Source organism: Cyphomyrmex costatus, unplaced genomic scaffold, assembly GCF_001594065.2.
Source record: "Cyphomyrmex costatus isolate MS0001 unplaced genomic scaffold, Ccosl1.0 scaffold467, whole genome shotgun sequence".
In the NCBI taxonomy this organism is placed as follows: Eukaryota; Metazoa; Arthropoda; class Insecta; order Hymenoptera; family Formicidae; genus Cyphomyrmex; species Cyphomyrmex costatus.
In genome coordinates this window covers 46862-68374 of record NW_017278933.1, presented here as the reverse complement: position 1 = coordinate 68374, position 21513 = coordinate 46862, and the positions used below count along the sequence as shown (strand labels likewise).

General features: G+C 37.2%; 2 protein-coding genes across 2 annotated transcripts in view; one reads left to right on the top strand and one right to left on the bottom strand.

Annotated features, from left to right (window-relative positions):
- The window catches only part of zip (myosin heavy chain 10), a 31091-nt gene extending 15508 nt beyond the window's left edge, over nt 1-15583 (top strand). The window contains exons 2-9 of the mRNA XM_018544789.1: nt 1478-1634; nt 2302-2420; nt 7358-7381; nt 8814-8906; nt 9241-9403; nt 9500-10836; nt 10913-14448; nt 15445-15583. Of these exons, the coding sequence (XP_018400291.1) occupies nt 1478-1634; nt 2302-2420; nt 7358-7381; nt 8814-8906; nt 9241-9403; nt 9500-10836; nt 10913-14448; nt 15445-15571 (5556 nt within the window). The 3' untranslated portion in view covers nt 15572-15583. The remainder of the gene's footprint in view (nt 1-1477; nt 1635-2301; nt 2421-7357; nt 7382-8813; nt 8907-9240; nt 9404-9499; nt 10837-10912; nt 14449-15444) is intronic.
- Nucleotides 15580-20579, bottom strand: LOC108777818 (26S proteasome non-ATPase regulatory subunit 10). The gene is made up of 4 exons (XM_018544790.1): nt 20191-20579; nt 18801-18899; nt 16532-16820; nt 15580-16302 (listed from the first exon to the last, which is right to left on the bottom strand). The coding sequence occupies exons 1-4, from the start codon at nt 20296-20298 to the stop codon at nt 16106-16108; spliced, it is 693 nt and encodes a 230-aa protein (XP_018400292.1). The 5' UTR covers nt 20299-20579; the 3' UTR covers nt 15580-16105.
- Nucleotides 20580-21513: the final 934 nt, after the last annotated feature.

Sequence of the window (21513 nt, the reverse complement as noted above, 5' to 3'; positions counted from 1 at the left end):
AGAATAAAATATGCTTCCGGATAAGATTTTAGATAAGATTTTATCTTATCATAAAATATTATAAAAAAGTATATAAATGATAATGTACGTTTTGTAAGTAAATCATCTTAGAGGAAAGTTTACATTATGATATCAATGACATTGTTCAACATAATCAAGAATCCTATTAAATCTAACTTGATAATTTTATATTTTGTTATCAGTATTTATCGGTCAAAGATTAAACGAAAATGTTATTAAGTTTTTTACGGCCGAAATTACATAAGAATTAATGGATTAAATGTTTCTTAATCAGAACAGTAATTCTTATTTAGATAAGACGTTTGTCAAAACCGGTATTATGTTGTTATCCTTTAAAGTTTCAAATAATTTTTCTGAAAGAATATGATGAAAAATGTAACAGTATGTGTACATGATTACATATACATGATGACTATATTCCTTCGTGTAAGTTTTTTATCTTGAAATCTCAAACTGTTCAAGAAATCCACCATGCAACCAATGCACATAGACGTATCTCCGTTACTTGACTCACTCATCAAATGTGATGGAACCATCTGACAGCCGAAAATATTGCTCTCCGTAAATCGTACAAAATTTTATGGTCTATCTGTGAATTTAAAGCCGGTTACCTGTCGACTCGGACTCGATTCCTCGAAATGGTTCGTTTCATCGAGGATAGGAGCGAGAGTCAAGGCTCTCGGTTTCAGGACCACCGGTCGTATAGCGAAGTCGACTTACCCGCATGCACATGTGTATGTCGGCGCAGCGGAGAAAACGTGCGAGAGAACGCGCGACCGAACGAGAAAGGGAGAGCGCGGAGGTAGAAGACGCCGGAGAACGGCGAACCAGAAGTATATGTCGGCCTCTTTCTGCTACTTCGCTCTCTACCTCCCGCTCGCGAACCGGCATCGCATGGTGAATGTGACGTCATCGATCGGACATTCCATCGAGCTTTACGTGCCGTTCCAGCGGCTTCTCGCACTATCACGAGAGAATTCCTGGAATGTTTATCAGCGTCAGCGGAAACAATGCTCCGCCAAAACAATTAGGTCACGTGAATAGATCCGCGTACGAATGCTTTCACTTTTATTTAAGTCCGGGAGAGCTAAATGAAGCAATCGGTTCGATTAAAAATTAATCAATAAAATAGAAATAATGTTCTACTTGAGAGATATGAACAGATGAAAATATTAAGTCCGTTATTATTTCAAGATTATCTTAAGTAATGTCTTAAGATTCTAATGCTGTTCTTTCATTGGTTCATGACATCTTAAGACTGTACTTTGAGACAATCTTCTAAGGAACCGATTATGAACTGGTCTTAACTCTACTAATTAATAAACAAGACAAGTCTTCCGCTTTTGTTTCTCGAAAAAAAGAAAAAAAAAAACGCTTAAGAAGCCCTGGTCTAACTGTACTAATTAGATTTTATAAATATGGAACTTGACATAATCGAAACCCTTTCTTGTTACAGACATATTCCGGCCTCTTTTGCGTCGTAGTAAACCCTTATAAGAGACTGCCAATATATACAGAGAAGATTATGGAAAGGTACAAAGGTATTAAGAGACACGAAGTGCCACCACACGTATTTGCCATTACCGATACGGCTTATCGTTCTATGTTGCAAGGTAACGACATAATCAACTTAATTAAAAAGTTTTATTAGTTATGTATTTTGCATCAAATTAATATTATTAGCTGATACATTAAAATCTAATGTTCAAAGAATGAGAATTGGCAAAATGTATCTTTTATTTAAACCTATACTTGCGATAATAAAATGTTATGTTAATTTATTTGCAAAGTTTAATTCTTAATTATTTTAATCTTGCGTGACAAGAAAATGAAAATTACAATCAACATTATCTTTATTTTGCACTATTTATGTTCAGTTTCCGAAGTTTTACTATATCAGGCATTATTATTCCTTAACTTTTTGTATTATTCTGCATGAAATATGTATTACATTTTAAACAACTCTCGCAGAAATCTTATATCCTAAGCTATATCTAAATATATTTAACCCTGCTATAGTCTGTTCGGATGTATTTTATTCAAAGTATGTAATTTATTTTCTACTAAAAATTTTATTTAAAATTTTTCTTTGGTATTCAATGACTCTGTCTGTTAATCTGAGATTTTTTTTCTATAAAAATTTGTTATTTTTTATTTTTCAGAATTTTTTAAATTACATATTGATTTAAATAGTATGCTCATAGTAAATTGGAACAAATCAACAGGGCTAAGTATATTCTTTTCAATAGTCTACAATCATCAGTATTCTGTTTATTGCAGATCGCGAAGATCAGTCAATTTTGTGCACCGGCGAGTCCGGCGCCGGCAAGACCGAGAACACAAAGAAAGTGATTCAATATTTAGCCTACGTGGCCGCGTCGAAACCCAAGTCTAACGCGGTAAGTCAACGTCCATTAGCACGTTTGTCGTCGTCGTCGTCGTTGTCGGCGGTGGCAACGGCGGTTTCCGTCAAGCGGCGAATCCATTGTGTTTTACGCACGCACGCGCTCGCTCGCTCGCTGAAGACACGCGTGCTCGACAAATTAAACTACCGCGGTTTATACGAGCCATTTAACCTCCTGGTGCTCCCGTAAGCACGAATGCTGCTCCCGCGAGCTTCCTGAGGCGCGCGAGAGTGATCTCTGTCTCCGGAAATACGTATGTACGTACGATTGAAAAACGAGGGCTCTTCATAATAGGTATTTCAAGTCTGAAGTAATATCGATGAGCTTATTTTTTTCAGTTTGCGTTATGTCAGATTTTCGATATTTAAATGAATGGAGGAAAGTATTCAACACTATGTAAATAGTCATTGGGATGTTATAATTATGGGATAGCAAGACATACGCGATTACTATAATTTGAAGCAGGTGAAGCTGGAATCATATGATCTCGTCAAACTTAATTTCCGTAATAAATATTATTTTGTTACATATATCGTCTCTTCCTGCATTTTTAACTGACTTAAAATGACGGTACTCGCGTGCGTATAATAATGCTGTTACGGTTGAAAGGTTTCGATTACCTCACGCACAATTATGTTTACGTGATAGATGTCTACTCACAGCTATGCGTGTTCCCAAGGTTAATGACCAAAGCGGCTATATCAAAACGACACAAGAGACTACTACAATTGACACGCTACTCGATAAATAGATTTAACTACAACGTCGTTTGTTATTCGAGTGATTGTGGAATGCGATTACAATGTTTGACCATGAATGTGTTTAGTCAATTATTTGGCTCGATTCTTTTTCATTTTTCCAGTCCAAGCGTAATCAAAACATGGTTGTTCCCTACATGAAAGCTAAAGTGAAAGAAGGAATTAACTTGTCAGATTATATTCAAACGCGATTTTATTTTAATATTTTTAACATTGTTTAATAGCAATTATTTTCTTTTGTCTGGAAAATGTTACGAAGAGTGTTCAACGTCACGAGTTAGATTTGTTGAGTTTATTTCGATAGGACCGCAAAGTGCAACAAAGAGTTCAGAACCGGATGCACTGGTGCGCGATGAGAATACTGACTATATCGGCGTTAAAAGCGTTGAAATTTCGCGTAATTGAGTCACCGTGTTCACCACAACCGCGTCAGCCTTTCCGAAGCTCGGAAAACCTCGTTGCCATTGCCGCTCGCTTCCGCCGCCGGAAGTGCAACCTCAATATCCGATTCATGACGTCCTTACCACGGGCCTTCGGTACCACGAATTCCATATTCGTTACTGCCGAATTAATGACCAGAAGAAACCAGCAGACGTCTCGTGCGAAACTCGTTAAAATCGTTTGAACAGACTTCCATGTTTAAATGACTAATTCTTGAATAAGTATGTTGTTTCTGATGATTGTTAATATGTCTTTTCACAGTTATGACTTTTTTAAATGAAGCTGTAAATGTCATAACTAAGAAATTTCAATATCGTATTATAAATATTTACTAAAAAAAATTATTTTTTTTTTTAGTAATATATAATTGATATTGTTTTTATCTATTACTTCAAACGAAAGAGATATTTTTGAAAAAATTAAAAAATTGTTGAGAATATTAATATATCTCATATCTAATATGTTAAAAAAAAAGATTCTTGTTTCTTTTAAAAATGTTTCTATATTGACAGAGATCTATTGATTGAAAGAATTCAAGAATTCTTGAGATATTGATTAAATGAGAGAGAAGAAAAAAGAAAGAGAGAGAAAACAAAATTGTTTGAGAGCCTCTGTCGTACAGGTTCGCGTACAGTAGCTTCTTTGTTCTCACGCGTTTCGCCGAGATACTTGAAGAGCATAATCCGAACCATCGCGCGAAGCGTAACATTATTAATAAATTGAAAAAGATGCAGGGAACGAACTGTTTTTTTTTTTCCGGATTGCAAATTACGTTGAGGTTTGGGTGGAAGGACGGCGAGTAAAAAAAGAAATGCGCAGATACAATCTTCAACTGGTAACATTCATTTCTCAGTCCTGTCCATCTGACGTTCTGGCCTCGTAGAGTCTTGTAAACGTCTTTGTAAATTTTACAAGTTATATTTTTAGTATTTGTGAATTAGATAAAAATTTAAGCAGAAATAATAGCGACCATGTGTTGAATGTAAATAATACTGTATGATTTAGTCCCTCGCAGACATTTTATAAACGTGGTGCACATTGACGGTTTGCTTTCGTAAATGGCAGTATATAGTAAAATATACAGAGTGATGCAGGAGGCTTCGTACAGCTGCAAAATGTAGAATATCAATCACTTGAAAAATAATAAATTAAAAACAGAGGTTTTAGAAATTAAACCTCTTTGCACACATTATAATTGTTAGATATCAAAATTCTTGAATACAATATGTTAAAAAAATAATATATTAGAAAATTTCTCAATTATATTACAAATAACAAAAAAGTTAAAGTTCGTAATTTTGATTGAAAAGAAGAAGAGGAAATATCTCATAGAGAGAGAGTGAAGAATAACTCTTGTTGTTTTTCAAGTAATCGGTTTTAGCACGAGCGACGTTTTTCCACCGGTTTTTCCAACCGGTTTCAGAGTTGCTGCAGTAGTCGAAAACCTAAAGAGGTTGCTGTAAAAGGAGCAGCCATAGAGAAGAGAGCGTCTACTCCTTTCGAAGATTCGCCTGAATTGCGACGTCTCCGTCTCCTTGATCGAAGGTCACCCCGCAAGAGAGAGCCTTAACACATTTTCGATTACCATAAGTCGCGTTCGCATTACGACTCGGATGGACGCTCGTTGATTAAGTCCAATCAATCGATCTATATTACGCGGCATACATGTTGCTTACGATGGCACGTGAAAGAGAAGGAGGACGGAATCAGAGACAGGCGCATCGTGCTCACCGAAGGACCTCTCCTTTTCCAACGATCCACTTATCGGATCGAGTCTCTTTTTGATTCTCTTGAGTCACGCGAGTCGGCTTGCCCGCGCGTGACTCATCTCGTGAATGTATTATCTAGGCCTACTATAGATAAAAGAAAATAAGAATGTGCACTCCAGGTGTTCCGTCGCGTTTTCTCCCAACTTAAAAGTTTTTAAATACATTTAATACGATCGTTTTCGCGAGAATTTGATAGGCCATTCTTTGGACTTTCAACACTTAATTTTCACCATCGTGATTTTAGACTCTATTGTCTAACAATAAGACAAAGGAAACACGCAAAATATTCTATATAATGGTGCATCGTACATCAAAATCTAGATAAGGTTGAACATTTTCAAGTATTAGACTAATCTCATTGCAGCACTTCACACTCGACGGTCCTTATCGCTTCTTGTCGTGAACGTAATTGTCGCAAACTAATCTTCGCAGGTCGCATAGAACACGCAATCGACGCAATTAAATTTTCGTGTTATCTGTCTGATTTTTTAATGGCCTTTATTAAATCGAGTCAGTGTGTGTGTGTGTGTGTGTGTGTGTGTGTGTGTTTGTGTGTATATATAAAATATATATATAGCATGACGATGTATAATTACGCACATCTGAAGCATATATATCTAATACTTTGTACAGTAAACTTTGATCAAATTGAAATTGTAGTGAGTAAATAACATAGAAGTGTTGGTTAGCAAAATGGTGACAGGGGTATTTTTATTCTTCGATAAATTTGAAGACAATGGTGCCTTTTTCGGAAAATTAAATTAATTCTAAATATTGCATAAAAGTGTATAATTTATAAAATTTATGATAGATTTTTTATTTTATCTCTCTTTGTTTTTTAAGAGAAGCTAAAAAGCGTTGGAGTTAGTCAATATTAATGAAATATTGACTGTTGCTTATTTTAATTTAAATTAGAAAATTAATATTTTAATAATAAATATCTTTTTTTTTTTAACCAATTTCATGCACCAATCAGTCAGTCGAGAATCGCTCTCGTTCAACTATAGATTCTGCACGCACAAATCTCGAAGAAGATTTGATCTTTTTCTGCATATATCTCAGATTTCTTAATGTTCCTTCTTGACCGTCGATCGCACGGCATTTGTACATGCAAAAGTATATGTGTAAAAAAGTTTGTAAAACGAGAACACTCGCCTACGATACGACTGCATGCTATCGCATCGGCTGCATTATCGTCTTACTTTTGTTCACAGCCAGCACATTCCTGATCGTTTCGCATGCACAAGAGCAAATAAGCTCGCTTATGTTTCGCCACTACGGACATTTCAAACCATTTTGATCGGGGCGTTACTTCCAGAGTATACAAGGTGTCGCGCACAGCTGCCGGGTTTTTAATTCTTTAACGTCATTAATTCTTTGATGAGTTTGGAGTCAACGATTTCTTAACGAATGTTTCGCGAGTCTGTCGTACATATATCCCGCCGGTTCTTTTGATGTTAAATATCTCTTGGAACTCGAATCTAGATTGAATTAAAATTTGCATACAATTATTTGTGAAAATTCTTTAATCAGTTTTAGTTATCCCAGAATTTCATCAATAATTAGAATCGACTTCCAAATCCATCAAGAATTTAAAAAGTAATGCCGCAGTGCCGTTATGCATCCGATGTTTGTATCAAAACCGAATTATTGGCATCTGAGAAATTATTTTCCAATCTCTCGAAACTGAAATCAAAATCATAATAAATCCTATAAAGAAAACAATAAAAAGAAAGATAGAATTGATTCCAACGTCTGCTAAGACTCAATTTCACTCGAGCATGCATTTATTCGCCGGTCGATATGTTCTTCGTGTACTTTACCATGTGGTACACGGATGTGAGGGAATCGTACGGACCAAGGACGAACGCGCGACTCGAAATCCACGCCATGGTCAATTCTGATCTAATGCTGAAAATTCTTTTATTTTCGGTGCTGACACTTTTGGCGGCCGCCCACCTAGACTCCGAGTCCGGCATTAATCATAGTAAGTCAACGAAAGAAACAGAGGCCCGGCTCAGGCGGTTGACGACGCCTGCGGCACGGAATTTTGTATTATTTTCCCGCTTATCCACCTCTTACTAACAGACTTTTTTGATTTTTTATATATTAATTGACGCACGTACCGAGAGAGAGAAGAAGAGATCACGATATACAATATTATCGCAATAACATCACACATTTGTGTGATCTTGAAAAATGTGATACAAACAAATTGTACGTACGAACCGTTTATATGATTAGTACGTATTTTTATAAGACAAGATTTAAATACAGTGGATCACACACATCTATTTCTTATTTGTTTTTAATTGGATAGAAATGTGTCTTGCGATTCTTTTGGAGAATCTGAATTAAAATCACTCCTTTTAAACGTATATATAATATAATACTTTAATAACCTCTCGGTACCTGCATGCACTTCGCGCATAGAGATATAATATAATTGTATTATGGCGCACTACCCTTCTGTGAGAAATTAATCGTCGCAAAACCGTTTACCGAATTATTGGTGTTCTTGTGGCTAACGGAGCTTCCCTCTTGCCTCTTTTTTCCTGCTGCTTGCGGATCCAGGGATCTGGGAGTGTCACGGAAAAGTTTGCGGTAATTAACGTGAAAAAGGGAGAAAGAAAGTGGGAGGAAACGATATTAACACTGGTGTGGTGTCGTGATAAGTGTTTTGCCTTACAGCTTGCTTTTGTCGTCGATTATTGTCGTCTGTTTCTTTTTTTTTTTAGCCTTTCAGTGCGCTGCAGTTTAACAACTCGTAAAAATTACAAGTCAATCTTCGATGCTTAAATATACGTAATGCGCTTGTGTTAATCGTAATACGTTATTATACATCGCTGAGCAAGAAAGCGTGAAAGATTTCGTTGCCGTTTACAAATGTGCTTATAGTTGAATACAAAAACCTTTTATGTCTCGTAATGATTTAATGATCTGACACGTTTGAAAGTAGAAAGATAACTGTTCTATATTTACAATAGACAATTTACTATCATATTGTATGACTGTTCATTCTTTAATAAAGCTTACAATGATTTATCATAAAAATCCTTTTGAACGAAAATTTTCATGCTAGTCATGCTCCTTTAAAATAAATCAACCAAATTAATTTACGTTCTTATGTTGAAATGATTAAACCTTTGAAATAATAGGTTAAGCGTCCTTTTTATATTTCTATATATTTCTATATAGTTTTAATAAACATTCAAAAAGTTGGAAGAATTCAATGATATCATTTGCTTTACGAAAAGAATGTAGGGCAAATTTCATCAAATTCTTTTATCATTACATTATTTTTTAATGTACGCAATAAGCCATTTACTTTGCTCATTAGCGCTATTTTTGTCAGTCACGAAAAATAAATATTTTCGATAATATTTATTATTAATTGTTGAAATCTTTTTTCGTCATAGGGTGAGCTCGAGCAACAGCTTCTTCAGGCAAATCCAATCTTGGAAGCATTCGGTAATGCGAAGACTGTGAAGAACGATAATTCATCCCGTTTCGTAAGTTATATTAATAATTCTTTACCATAAATATATGCAGATTAACTTTAATTTCGATTCAATTTGTGTTCTTCGCTTTTTTCTAATTTCTAAAAATTATAAAAAGATGAATAGTAAGTTAAACCGAAAATAAAGTTAATCTACATCGGTGGAAACGGGCATAACAAAATTAATTTTAATAAAACAATTGCATTAAACCACTAGTTTTATTGTTTTATTTGAAATTAATTTTAATTATTGGTAATTTTAAGATGCAATATACTTTTAATATATTATTTTTTTGTTTATTGGAATTACTTATATAATAACGTGTTATATAATATGTATGTTACAGGGTAAATTTATAAGAATAAATTTTGATGCATCCGGTTACATAGCCGGTGCAAACATTGAGACGTATCTTCTAGAGAAGTCGAGAGCCATTCGGCAAGCGAAAGATGAAAGGACTTTCCACATATTTTATCAGCTGTTGGCAGGTGCCTCAGTCGAACAAAAGAGTGAGTTAAGCATAATGTCAGACAAAGAATCTGTATACTTCTTTTTAGTTAATTATATCTGATATTCGTAACTCGATGGCTTATGAATTCTTTTAGAGGAATTTATATTGGAAGATCCAAAGCACTATCCTTTTCTGTCAAATGGAGCTCTACCGGTTCCTGGTGTCGATGATTCCGCTGAATTCTTCTCTACGGTAAAGTCCATGCACATTATGGGCATGACCAACGAGGACTTCTCCTCCATCTTTCGTATCGTTTCCGCCGTGATGTTGTTTGGTTCGATGCAGTTCCGTCAAGAACGAAATTCTGATCAAGCCACGTTACCGGACAACACGGTGGCGCAGAAGATCTCGCATTTATTGGGCCTAAGCGTGACTGAGATGACGAAAGCCTTCCTAAAACCGCGCATCAAGGTCGGTCGTGATTTCGTTACGAAGGCACAGACGAAGGAACAGGTGGAATTCGCCGTAGAGGCGATCTCAAAGGCCTGCTATGAGAGGATGTTCCGTTGGTTGGTAAATAGAATCAACAGGTCCCTTGACAGAACGAAGCGACAGGGTGCCAGCTTCATCGGCATATTGGATATGGCCGGTTTCGAGATATTCGAGCTGAATTCCTTCGAGCAGCTGTGTATCAATTACACGAATGAGAAGCTACAGCAATTGTTCAATCATACGATGTTCATTCTGGAGCAAGAGGAGTATCAGCGTGAGGGAATTGAATGGAAATTCATAGACTTTGGGTTGGATTTGCAGCCAACGATCGATCTAATCGACAAACCGATGGGCATTATGGCGCTTTTAGACGAAGAGTGCTGGTTTCCTAAAGCCACGGACAAGACATTCGTGGAAAAACTGGTTGGCGCTCACAGTGTCCACCCGAAGTTCATGAAGACTGATTTCCGTGGTGTGGCCGATTTTGCAATCATTCATTATGCTGGAAAAGTGGACTATTCTGCCGCTAAGTGGTTGATGAAGAATATGGACCCATTGAATGAGAACGTTGTCAGTCTTCTGCAAGCCTCGCAAGATCCGTTTGTGTGCCATATCTGGAAAGACGCTGAAATCGTCGGTATGGCACAGCAGGCGCTCACAGACACACAGTTCGGTGCGAGGACGAGGAAGGGCATGTTTAGGACGGTCTCGCAACTGTATAAGGAACAGTTGGCCAAGCTGATGGTGACACTGCGCAATACGAATCCGAATTTCGTCAGATGTATAATTCCGAATCACGAGAAGAGAGCTGGTAAAATCGACGCCCCACTTGTGTTAGATCAACTGCGATGCAACGGCGTGTTGGAGGGTATCCGTATCTGCCGGCAAGGTTTTCCTAACAGAATTCCGTTCCAAGAATTTAGACAACGCTACGAATTGCTTACTCCGAATGCTATTCCCAAGGGATTTATGGACGGGAAGAAGGCTTGTGAAAAGATGGTATGTATCTTTATGTTTACACATTTCAATAAAAAATAATAAGAATGTATCGCTAAATCATGAATTTTTATTATAGATTCAAGCATTAGAGTTGGATCCGAATCTTTATCGTGTTGGACAATCGAAGATCTTTTTCCGCGCCGGGGTGTTGGCCCACTTGGAGGAGGAGAGGGACTACAAGATCACGGACATAATCGTCAATTTTCAGGCTTTCTGTCGCGGTTTCTTAGCCAGGCGTAATTATCAAAAACGTCTGCAACAGCTTAACGCGATCCGCATTATTCAGAGAAACTGTGCGGCCTACCTAAAGTTGCGCAATTGGCAATGGTGGCGGTTGTACACCAAAGTGAAGCCTTTATTAGAGGTTACCAAACAGGAGGAAAAGCTCACACAGAAGGAGGATGAACTGAAGCAGGTTCGCGACAAGCTGGAATTACAACTGCACTCGGCTCAGGAGTACGAGCGCAAATATCAGCAGGCAATCGAAGAAAAGACTATGCTGGCTGAACAATTGCAGGCAGAAGTTGAGCTTTGCGCGGAAGCCGAAGAAATGAGAGCTAGGTTGGCCGCGAGAAAGCAAGAGCTAGAGGAAATTTTGCACGATTTGGAAGCGCGTATCGAAGAGGAAGAAGAGAGAAGCGCCGCGTTGACTCAGGAGAAGAAGAAATTACAGTTGAACATCAGTGATTTAGAAGAGCAACTAGAGGAAGAGGAAGCTGCTAGACAAAAACTGCAATTGGAAAAGGTTCAATGTGATGCGAAAATCAAGAAGTTAGAGGAAGATCTCGCTCTTTCGGAAGATACCAATCAAAAGTTGTTGAAAGAGAAAAAGATTCTCGAGGAACGTGCAAATGATCTCTCACAGACTTTGGCCGAAGAAGAGGAGAAAGCGAAGCATTTGTCGAAATTGAAAGCTAAGCACGAAGCGACGATCGCCGATCTCGAGGAGAGACTTCTTAAAGATCATCAACAACGACAGGAGGTGGATAGATCCAAGAGAAAAGTGGAGACTGAGGTTTCAGACTTGAAGGAGCAATTGGCCGAAAGGAAAACGCAAGTTGAGGAAATGCAGCTTCAACTTGGCAAACGTGAGGAAGAACTCAATCAAGTTATGGCGAAAATGGATGAAGAAGGTGCTGCTAAAGCACAAGCTCAAAAAGCGCTTAGAGAGTTAGAGTCACAGTTAGCCGAACTTCAGGAAGATTTAGAAGCTGAAAAGGCGGCCAGAGGTAAAGCAGAGAAACAAAAGCGCGATTTGAACGAGGAGCTTGAAGCGCTGAAAAACGAATTGCTCGATTCTCTAGATACTACCGCGGCTCAACAGGAATTAAGAAGCAAACGAGAACAAGAACTTGCGACGTTGAAGAAGAACCTCGAAGAGGAAACATCATTGCATGAAGCCACACTCGCTGATATGCGTCACAAGCATACACAAGAACTGACTGCTCTGAATGAACAAATGGACGCATTGAAGAAAACGAAAGCGGTTTTAGAGAAGGCAAAAGGATCTCTGGAAGCCGAGAATGCCGATTTGGCTACGGAACTTAGATCGGTCAGCGCAAGTAGACAAGAATCTGATCGTCGTCGTAAACAAGCGGAACAACAATTGGCGGAAGTAAACGCAAAATTGGCCGAAGTAGAACGAAACAAACAAGAATTAGTTGAGAAAGTGACGAAGTTGCAACAAGAAGCGGAAAGTGTGATGCAGCAACTAGAAACCGCCGAACTGAAAGCATCTGCAGCATTGAAGGCGTCGGCCACCTGTGAATCCCAGTTTACCGAATTACAACAGCAATTGGAAGAAGAAACTCGGCAGAAATTGGCTCTCAGTTCGAAGTTGCGCGCGTTAGAAAGTGAGAAAGAGAGCTTGCACGATCAACTTGAGGAGGAAGAGGAAGCAAAACGTGCCTTGGACAAGCAACTGCTGAGTCTGAATATACAATTGGCCGAAGCCAAGAAACGTGCTGACGATGAAGCAGAGGCGGCTGTCGCTCTCGAGGAGGCCAGGAAACGTTGTACGAAGGATATTGAAGGTCTCCAACGGCAAGTTGAGGAATTGCAGGCAGCCAACGATAAACTAGATAAATCAAAGAAAAAGATTCAGGCAGAACTAGAAGACAGTATCATCGAGTTGGAGGCACAGCGAGCGAAAGTACTTGAGTTAGAAAAGAAGCAGAAGAATTTCGATAAAGTACTGGCCGAAGAAAAGGCTGTGTCTGAGCAATATGCAGAACAACGGGACGCCGCAGAGAGAGAAGCACGCGAGAAGGAGACAAGAGTATTATCATTGACTCGCGAATTAGACGAGCTTAATGAAAAAGTTGAGGAACTTGAACGGGGCCGTAGAGGTCTACAGTCAGAACTGGACGAATTAGTTAATAATCAAGGTACCGCTGACAAGAATGTTCATGAACTAGAAAAGGCAAAACGTTCATTAGAATCGCAGCTACAAGAGCAAAAATCGCAGGTTGAAGAATTAGAAGACGAATTGCAGTTTACGGAAGATGCTAAGCTGCGATTGGAAGTAAATATGCAAGCGTTGCGAGCTCAATTCGAGCGTGATCTTCAAACCAAGGAAGAACAAGCGGAAGAAAAACGTCGAGGATTAGTGAAGCAGCTCCGTGATCTTGAGGCGGAGCTCGAGGATGAGAGGAAACAGCGTGCTGCAGCTATCGCTGCACGTAAAAAAATGGAAGCGGATTATAAGGATATCGAACAACAGTTAGAGATGCATAATAAGGTGAAGGAGGACGCACTCAAACAACTTAAGAAACTTCAAACTCAAATCAAGGATTGCACTAGAGAGACAGAAGAAGCTAGAGCTGCAAGAGATGAACTGGCAGCTGCCTCTAAGGAAACCGAGAGGAAGGTCAAGAGCTTAGAAGCTGATTTGTTACAATTAACTGAGGACTTTGCTAGCAGTGAACGTGCCAGAAGAACCGCTGAGAACGAGAGAGATGAGCTACAAGAAGAAGTCAATAACAATGCCAATAAAGGAACCTTGATGTTAGACGAGAAACGTAGATTGGAGGCAAGAATTGCCACCTTAGAGGAAGAACTGGAGGAGGAGCAATCGAACGCTGAGATCGTGATGGATCGTGCCAGAAAAGGTCAAATTGTGATCGAGCAGTTGACAACGGACTTGGCGACTGAGAGATCCACTACGCAAAAATTGGAGTCGCACAAAATGCTGTTAGAGAGACAGAACAAAGAACTTAAAGCGAAGTTAACCGAGTTAGAGACTGCGCAACGTGCCAAGACCAAGGCTACGATACAGCAACTGGAATCGAAGATCAACAATCTCGATGAGCAACTCGAAACTGAAGCCAAGGAGAGATTCGCCCAGCAGAAGATCAATCGCAAGTTGGAGAAGAAATTGAAGGAACTGAGCCTACAGTTGGAGGATGAGAGACGAAACTCCGATCAGTATAAAGAACAGGCAGAAAAAGTCAATGTCAGAATGAAAGCGTTGAAGAGACAATTGGACGAAGCTGAGGAGGAGATCAGTAGGCATAAGACTATGAAGCGGAAAGCGCAGAGAGAGATGGACGACATAACAGAATCTCACGAAGAGCTCATGCGGGAATTGACACATCTAAAGAACAAATTAAGGTAATTTCACATCTTTATTTTCTTCTTCGTACAACATGCACACGCAATGGAATGGATAAAAATATTGTTTAAATATGAAAAGATCTTGAAAATATTAGAAGGTTCGGGATTTATAATGTTTGAAGGATATTAAATAGCAAGAGAGGATAAAGAGCTGTTCATTTGGGCGATTTACATATGTATTATTTTATGTTACACTTTTTAGGCCCTACGTATCTGTAACCTTAGGCGAACGTAATGAGGCAGTATTAAAGTAGTGTTTTATCTTTGAAGGAAGTGATCAACTTCTGACATGTGTAGGTGTCAAGAGAGAAAAAACGATTGGTATCCTACCTGAGAGAGTTTTTTGCTAGGAAACAATCCCATTAGTGTCCCCAGTGTGCTACAGTGAGTTAAACGAGCTCTTTTGGTTAATTTGAAATCGCTAACTCTGAAAATAATAATGCCAACTTGGACTGCTACTTTGTGTGATAATGACATACTTCACCCCGCCCCCCCCCCCCGGCATCCCCCTGAATGCAATTGTTTGTGAATGCGTTTTTTCATATTTTTTTTGACTTGATTTGCCCATTATCGGTCGATAGTTTTGACACTGCTTTCAAAAAAATCGACTAGTAGTTTAATATAACAATCTTCATATTTAACTTTAAACTTACTATTATAGTCATTGCAAGAATTTCAAATATAAATTTAATCAAATATAAACTGCATATTTTTTCGTTAGTAACTATTCGACTAATTTTTTACTATTTTATTTGTCTTATTTAATTCAGAATATGCATTATTGTACATCTTACAGTACTATTATTTGATATATAATAATAAATATAATTTAAATATAACGTTAAATTTCTGATTACATAAGATATTTTTTAATTTGAAAAAATGGAAAATATATTTAAACTATTGACTGATAGTGTATATTTTTCCGCATTATTTATGCACACGTATTTCAATAAGACACATCACCTAATTAATGTAATGATTTGTTTAAAGGCGCGGTGGTCCTCCGATAAGTCTGAGCTCTACGAGATTGAAACGCGGTTCCGTACAAACTGGCGGCTCGGGTGACGATTCGACAACGCAGGACGAGAGCATCGACGGCGAGGAGAACGCCAATTGAATATCGGAGTCAGTCCAATGTGCTCTCGAACCTCTGTGAATTATGTATATACGTGCGTCGAGGGTGTTAGCCTTTTTTGTTCGATTCGGCGCGTCACGCGGATTAAACTGATATCTCGCGTCGCGGATATTAGACCAGCTTCATGATTAAAATCAAAAGTCGTTGTGACAATGTTCTACGACATTTTCGGCCTTAAGATTATTGCGACGAGACAATCGTCTCGAGAGAGTTCGATTGACTGATAAAGTGCCGACGATCCATAAGAAAGAACTAAGAGAAGCGAAGCAGCGAAAAAGAAAACGAAAATAATCGAATAGAGGACTTTTGATACATTTTATATAGAACGAACGCAAATGTTGAAACCGCATTTTATAATACAATATCTATAAGGAAGAAAGAGAGTGAGTGAGAGAAGGGGTGAAATAAATTCTAGAGAAGGAAACTCTTAATCATGAATAAATTTATTGGAGACTTATTTAACGAAACTTAAACCGCGTAAACCTCTCGTATGAAAATATTTCGCGCGAGATGATATCACTTTGACATAGCCTGCCGCTTGATTTCCTCGAGCTGTCGAACCAATCCGAGACTCGCGAGATCCAACGGAGTCTTGCGCTCCTTGTTGGTAATCGTCAAGTCCGCGCCGTGCGCCGTCAGCAGTTTTGCTTCTTCCACGCGGTTCTCCTCACAAGCAAGATGTAACGGCGTGTTACCGTATGCATCTCTCTGATCTGAGAAACAAGACAGCATGAAATGCACGAAATTGTGTATCGATATTAGGAGAGCGAGCGAACCTTTGTACTTCTCTAAGTTATAATCGAAAATATTTATATATAGATATATATATATATATATATAGATTATATTTGATATTTTATATATTATTATACTGTAATGAAAGAGCTGCATTTCAATAACATACATACATACAGAGATACACAAACACAAACAGTCCGCTACCTATGTTCAATTTCTTCCCGTACTCCATGAGAAGCTCCACGATGGCGATGTTGCCTTTCGAGGCAGATCTATGGAGAGGCGTAGCACCCCGTTTGTCTGCGATGTTCACGTCTGCATCCTTTTCGAGTAACGCCATGCAGATGGACTTCCAGTTCTTAGACGCGGCGTATTGTAACGCCGAGTGACCGTCGATCGTCGTCGCGTTCACGTTTGCTCCCTCGGTTAGTAATGTGTTAACGACCTTCTCGCGGCCGGCGGATGCTGCCAGGATTAGCGGAGTCATGTTTGTCTGCATGATTTAGACGCGTGATGTGATTTAACGTTTGGTTTCGTACGAAGATCTAGCCGACGCAACGAACGAAATGAAAGTCCCGCGATGATTATGTGACGTTATGCGTGTGTGTACGAGAGAGAGAAAGAGAGAGAGAGAGAGCAGGATATGCAAAAAATGTAACGCAACGCGCGATGCATTTTAGACGCATTTTTGCTTTATACTTATTTTCTTATAAGTTTTTTTTTTCTCATAAATGATCTTTGGAAAAATTATAATATAATTATATGTCCTCAAGTGTGTATATTATTAAGATCTCCATCTTTATTCCGACAGATTTCTTAAAACGAGAGAATAGCTCTGTGGAATTGTAATGTAATATTCTGCTCGATATCATGTTAAATTTATCTTTTAATTAAACTTATTATTCTCGTTAAATTTTTTTCAAATTATAATTTAAGAAACGTTTTAGATAGGTAGTCTTCTCTACGATTTACTGAAACTCAACTACACTAGTGCTACTAACAATATATACTATATTTTGAAGTACGAGTATTTTTATAATGAGATATTTTTCAGAAAAAATATACACGATTGTACTGTTTATTTGTGTTACCAGTGTGGTCTGTGTAGAATCTCGTTTGAAGCTACGAGAGTTTAACGGCCAATGCACAGCATGCAAGAATTATAATTTTCTCGAAAAGATAAATAATATTTTGAGATACAAAAATAAAGTTGATTTAATATATTAAATAATTTATATAATACATTTTATTTAATAATCGAAGTTGTAACAGTCACATATATTTAGACAAAAATATTTTAGAAAAAGATTTAAAAATAAGTCTTTTCATTTATAGGTATGATTATATAATCAAGCTATATTATTTTTAATCAGACACAACAGTCTTTCGACAATTATGATATTTAATTATAAATTAATATTCAGAAGCAAATATTCAGATCAACATCATTTTTAATTAATGATAAAAATACTATTGTATCATATTAGCAAAGCTAATTATATACTTTACAACAATTTTTTTAAAAGATATGTAAGAATTTATTATCTTGTTTAAATCTTCGTATAAAATTTCATCGAAATTTCAATGAACAGTTCATATTTGTTTTTATCTGCACGTATAAAAATGTATCTTTACTCATAAAATTTATATCAAACTAAGAAATCCGGTACATACGTACGTTCGTTGCGTCGCTCCAAATTCGGAATTGTCACAACGTTAGGAATAGATTTTAGTCACATCATAATTATTAGGTCTTCCGAACTCAAAACAAGCACGTTCGAAGTATAAAGAAAAAAGTGAAAATTTTCAATAAGACGTAGTTAAAATGAGGAAAGAAATTCGGTTGTCAGAAGCTTCGTGCGATCGTACCATCGAAATTTTATCGAATCTTTATGAGCTATGATTCATGATGTAATAGACAAAATGTAATATTTCCATCAATTCACATCAATTCTAGCAATAATCAATCGGAAACTATTTAAAATTTCAAAAGATAGTACAGCTGCAGATTAGGGAAAATTTTTTATTAATTACTTTAATATTACTTTAATATTACTGTTATTACATTGCTATTATATTTCGTGCTTATTCTTTAAATTCTTTTATTTTTCGTCTTCTCTCTTTCTTTCTCCATTTATCTGTGGGTGTATTCCACTTGACACTCATACGATTGTGAGTATTATTTGTCTTTGTTTAACATTTGATAAATAAGAATGAAATGATTCCAAGAGAGAGCATCAAGTGGAACACAGCCTATATGTATACCCGTGTCATTTTAAGTGCAAACAGTACACTTAGTGCAACTAAGAAAAAACACATCTCTTAAGTTTATTTACAATCAGGCTGAGCTACGTTACCTACTTAGGTAAACTCTAGGCTATAGTTTACGTTATGTATATTATAGTAAAAATGCATCCAACAGTTATCTGAGCATAATTCCTGAACGTACTCCTGATGAATAACGATTTCTTACATCATCTGTAGGATCCACTGGTACGTCGAGGGACAGCAAATGCCTAACCAGGTCGTCGTGGCCACCCAATGCCGCCCAGTGTATCAACATTCGACCATTCTGCAAGGAAAGAAATGATAATATTGTATTGTAATGTAAGATATAAGTTAAGTTCCTCCCATCAGGCTGTGTGGCTCCGCAACAAGATGATTGCTTCCTAATGTGAACTCGAGGCCTCAGGTCCCAGCATCGCATCGGTGGAGCGCCCGACATTTTCTCCAATTCTTTCATAGCTTCATCAACATTCACATTCTTCGCCATTTAAATGAAGCAATATCTCGGATTTTGAAAATGTATATTTCGAATGCTAAAATGAAATAATTTAATAATATCCTTATTTAAGTCTGGATCGGGAAACTTAATTATTAAGCATCAAGCATTAACTTGATTTTTCATGTTATATTCATTTTCAATCATTAATGCTCTCTCTCTCTCTCTCTCTCTCTCTCTCTCTCTCTCTCTCTCTCTCTGCATCCTCTATTCCATGGCTTATTAGGATTAGCTTTGAGACATTGGCTTCTTTGTTTATTCTTGTTTATTACCTTGTCAATTTTCACATCCTGATTCTCTATCTCTCCGTCACGCTTCGTCAGGAATTATAAATATATAATATGTTATTTATAATCTCCTGAAGGAATAGGAGATACAAAATGGGATGACAGAAGAACAGCCATGTGGTTTCTTATTTCATCGTTCGCCACTGTAGTATAAATGTTTCTTTGCAATTGTAATACAAGATATTTATATTTTGATCAAATTGATCTTGCGGTGGTCTAAAACGCGCATACTTAGGTCTTTTTTTTACAAGAAAAATTATTTTTGATGGACATATATGTTGTGTTTCTATTGTGAACGAATCTTTTGTGACGTATGTAATTATCCCTCAATGGCATTTCTCTCTAAATATTAGTATTAGTAACTTCACTGGTGGTGAAGGTAGAGTGGCATAGATGCTTGAAGCGCTATCCATTGCCATCCATGTTTTTCAATGAAAGTTACTTGGGAAGGCACTGAAGATTCAAATGAAACATGAGGTGGAATTTTGTTGGACGGAGATGGCATACGAGATAGAGATGATTGCCCAGGCAAAGGTAATTGAGCATTAGTGGAGGGTATGGATGACGCCGGGGACGAATGACATTTCAGACTAGCCGAGCTGTAAGATATAAACTAAGTTCCTCTCATCGGGCTGTGTGGCTCCGCGGTGAGACGGTTGCTTGCTATAATGTGGACGACTCGAGGCTTCAAGTTCCAGCACCGGTGGAGCGCCTGACATTTTTTTCTCAGCCTAGTTCCTTACAATATAACCTCAAAAGCGCGCTCGATAATACATAGATGAAACGATACGTACGTTGTCCGTTTGCGTTTTCAGCCTTTCATTCTCGTTCAGCAGAATCTTCACGGCCGCAGTTTTACCGCGATATGCCAGATCGTACACCGTAGACTCCTGCTGCATCATTTTCGCGAAGATCTTTCTGCTGTGGATAGTCTGAATGTTACGTTTCGATCGCGCGCGTAGAAATTTTACTCCGCTATTTTGTCATCAATATTGACTTGTCACGGCCGTCTTTTATCACAATTAACACATTCGCGCCACATGTGATCTTGCCGTACGGCAAGAATTATTATGATTTGTGTACATATAAGGGTCATCAGCGCTGTCAATGATTTTCACTTTTCAGCGCTTGGTACATGCGTTGTTTCTATTTTTATTCTCCATGAAACGAGGTTAGAATGGATACATTCCATTTCACGCATGATGCGCATGATGTCATTTCAGTCAATTTCAGTTGTTTTCCGTTTTCACACAAGTAAATATTTTATACTTGGATAATGATGACGATGAGCTTATACAATTATATAATTATATAGATTGTATTGTAGATAAAACTATGTATATATATATATATATACATATATATATCGGTTGAATCTTATCAGAATAAAAAGAAACATGTATTTATTGAGTCATAATTCTCAAACGAGAATTATCTGATTGTGAGTTTGTTGTAGACGGAAAATAACTTAGTATTCTTTTTAATCTGATGAATAATAAAGATAAAATGATCATGTGCATTGTGCGTGAACGAAACACATTCAACGTCCTATTCCTTGAACGTGCCATATCTCGTATAACGTCAAACAATAATATCACGTTGCTACAGTGAATAAAATACGTCTTTTAAAAAGCGATAACTGTAACTGTAACTAGTTACATTTTTTACTCGGTAACGAGTAACTGTAACTAGTTACTTTTAAAAAGTAACTTTCCATTCCCTGCAGATAACATATATCAGAGTACAGTAAACAAAGTTTTAGTATTAGGTAACATAATTTAGTATTATATGTATTTAGTATTATAATTAAGATGTGATAGTATTATAACATCGTTCAAAATTATTTCTCAGCTTTCGTATTTGTTCTCTTATAAAATGCGATATTTTTCGAGAATCTATTAATTTTTTTCTAAATATTTAACTCGATATCTTTCAGGCCGATCGTATAACATGAATGCTTTTGAGATGTAATTATATTCAGAATGTAATTATATTCAGTTCTCAACTGATATTATAATTCTTAGTAAATGTAAGAGTGCTGCATATATTAACTAAAACGATATATTTATTTTCTGATGATGAGTAATATGAGTTTATTATTTTATAAACAATTTAGG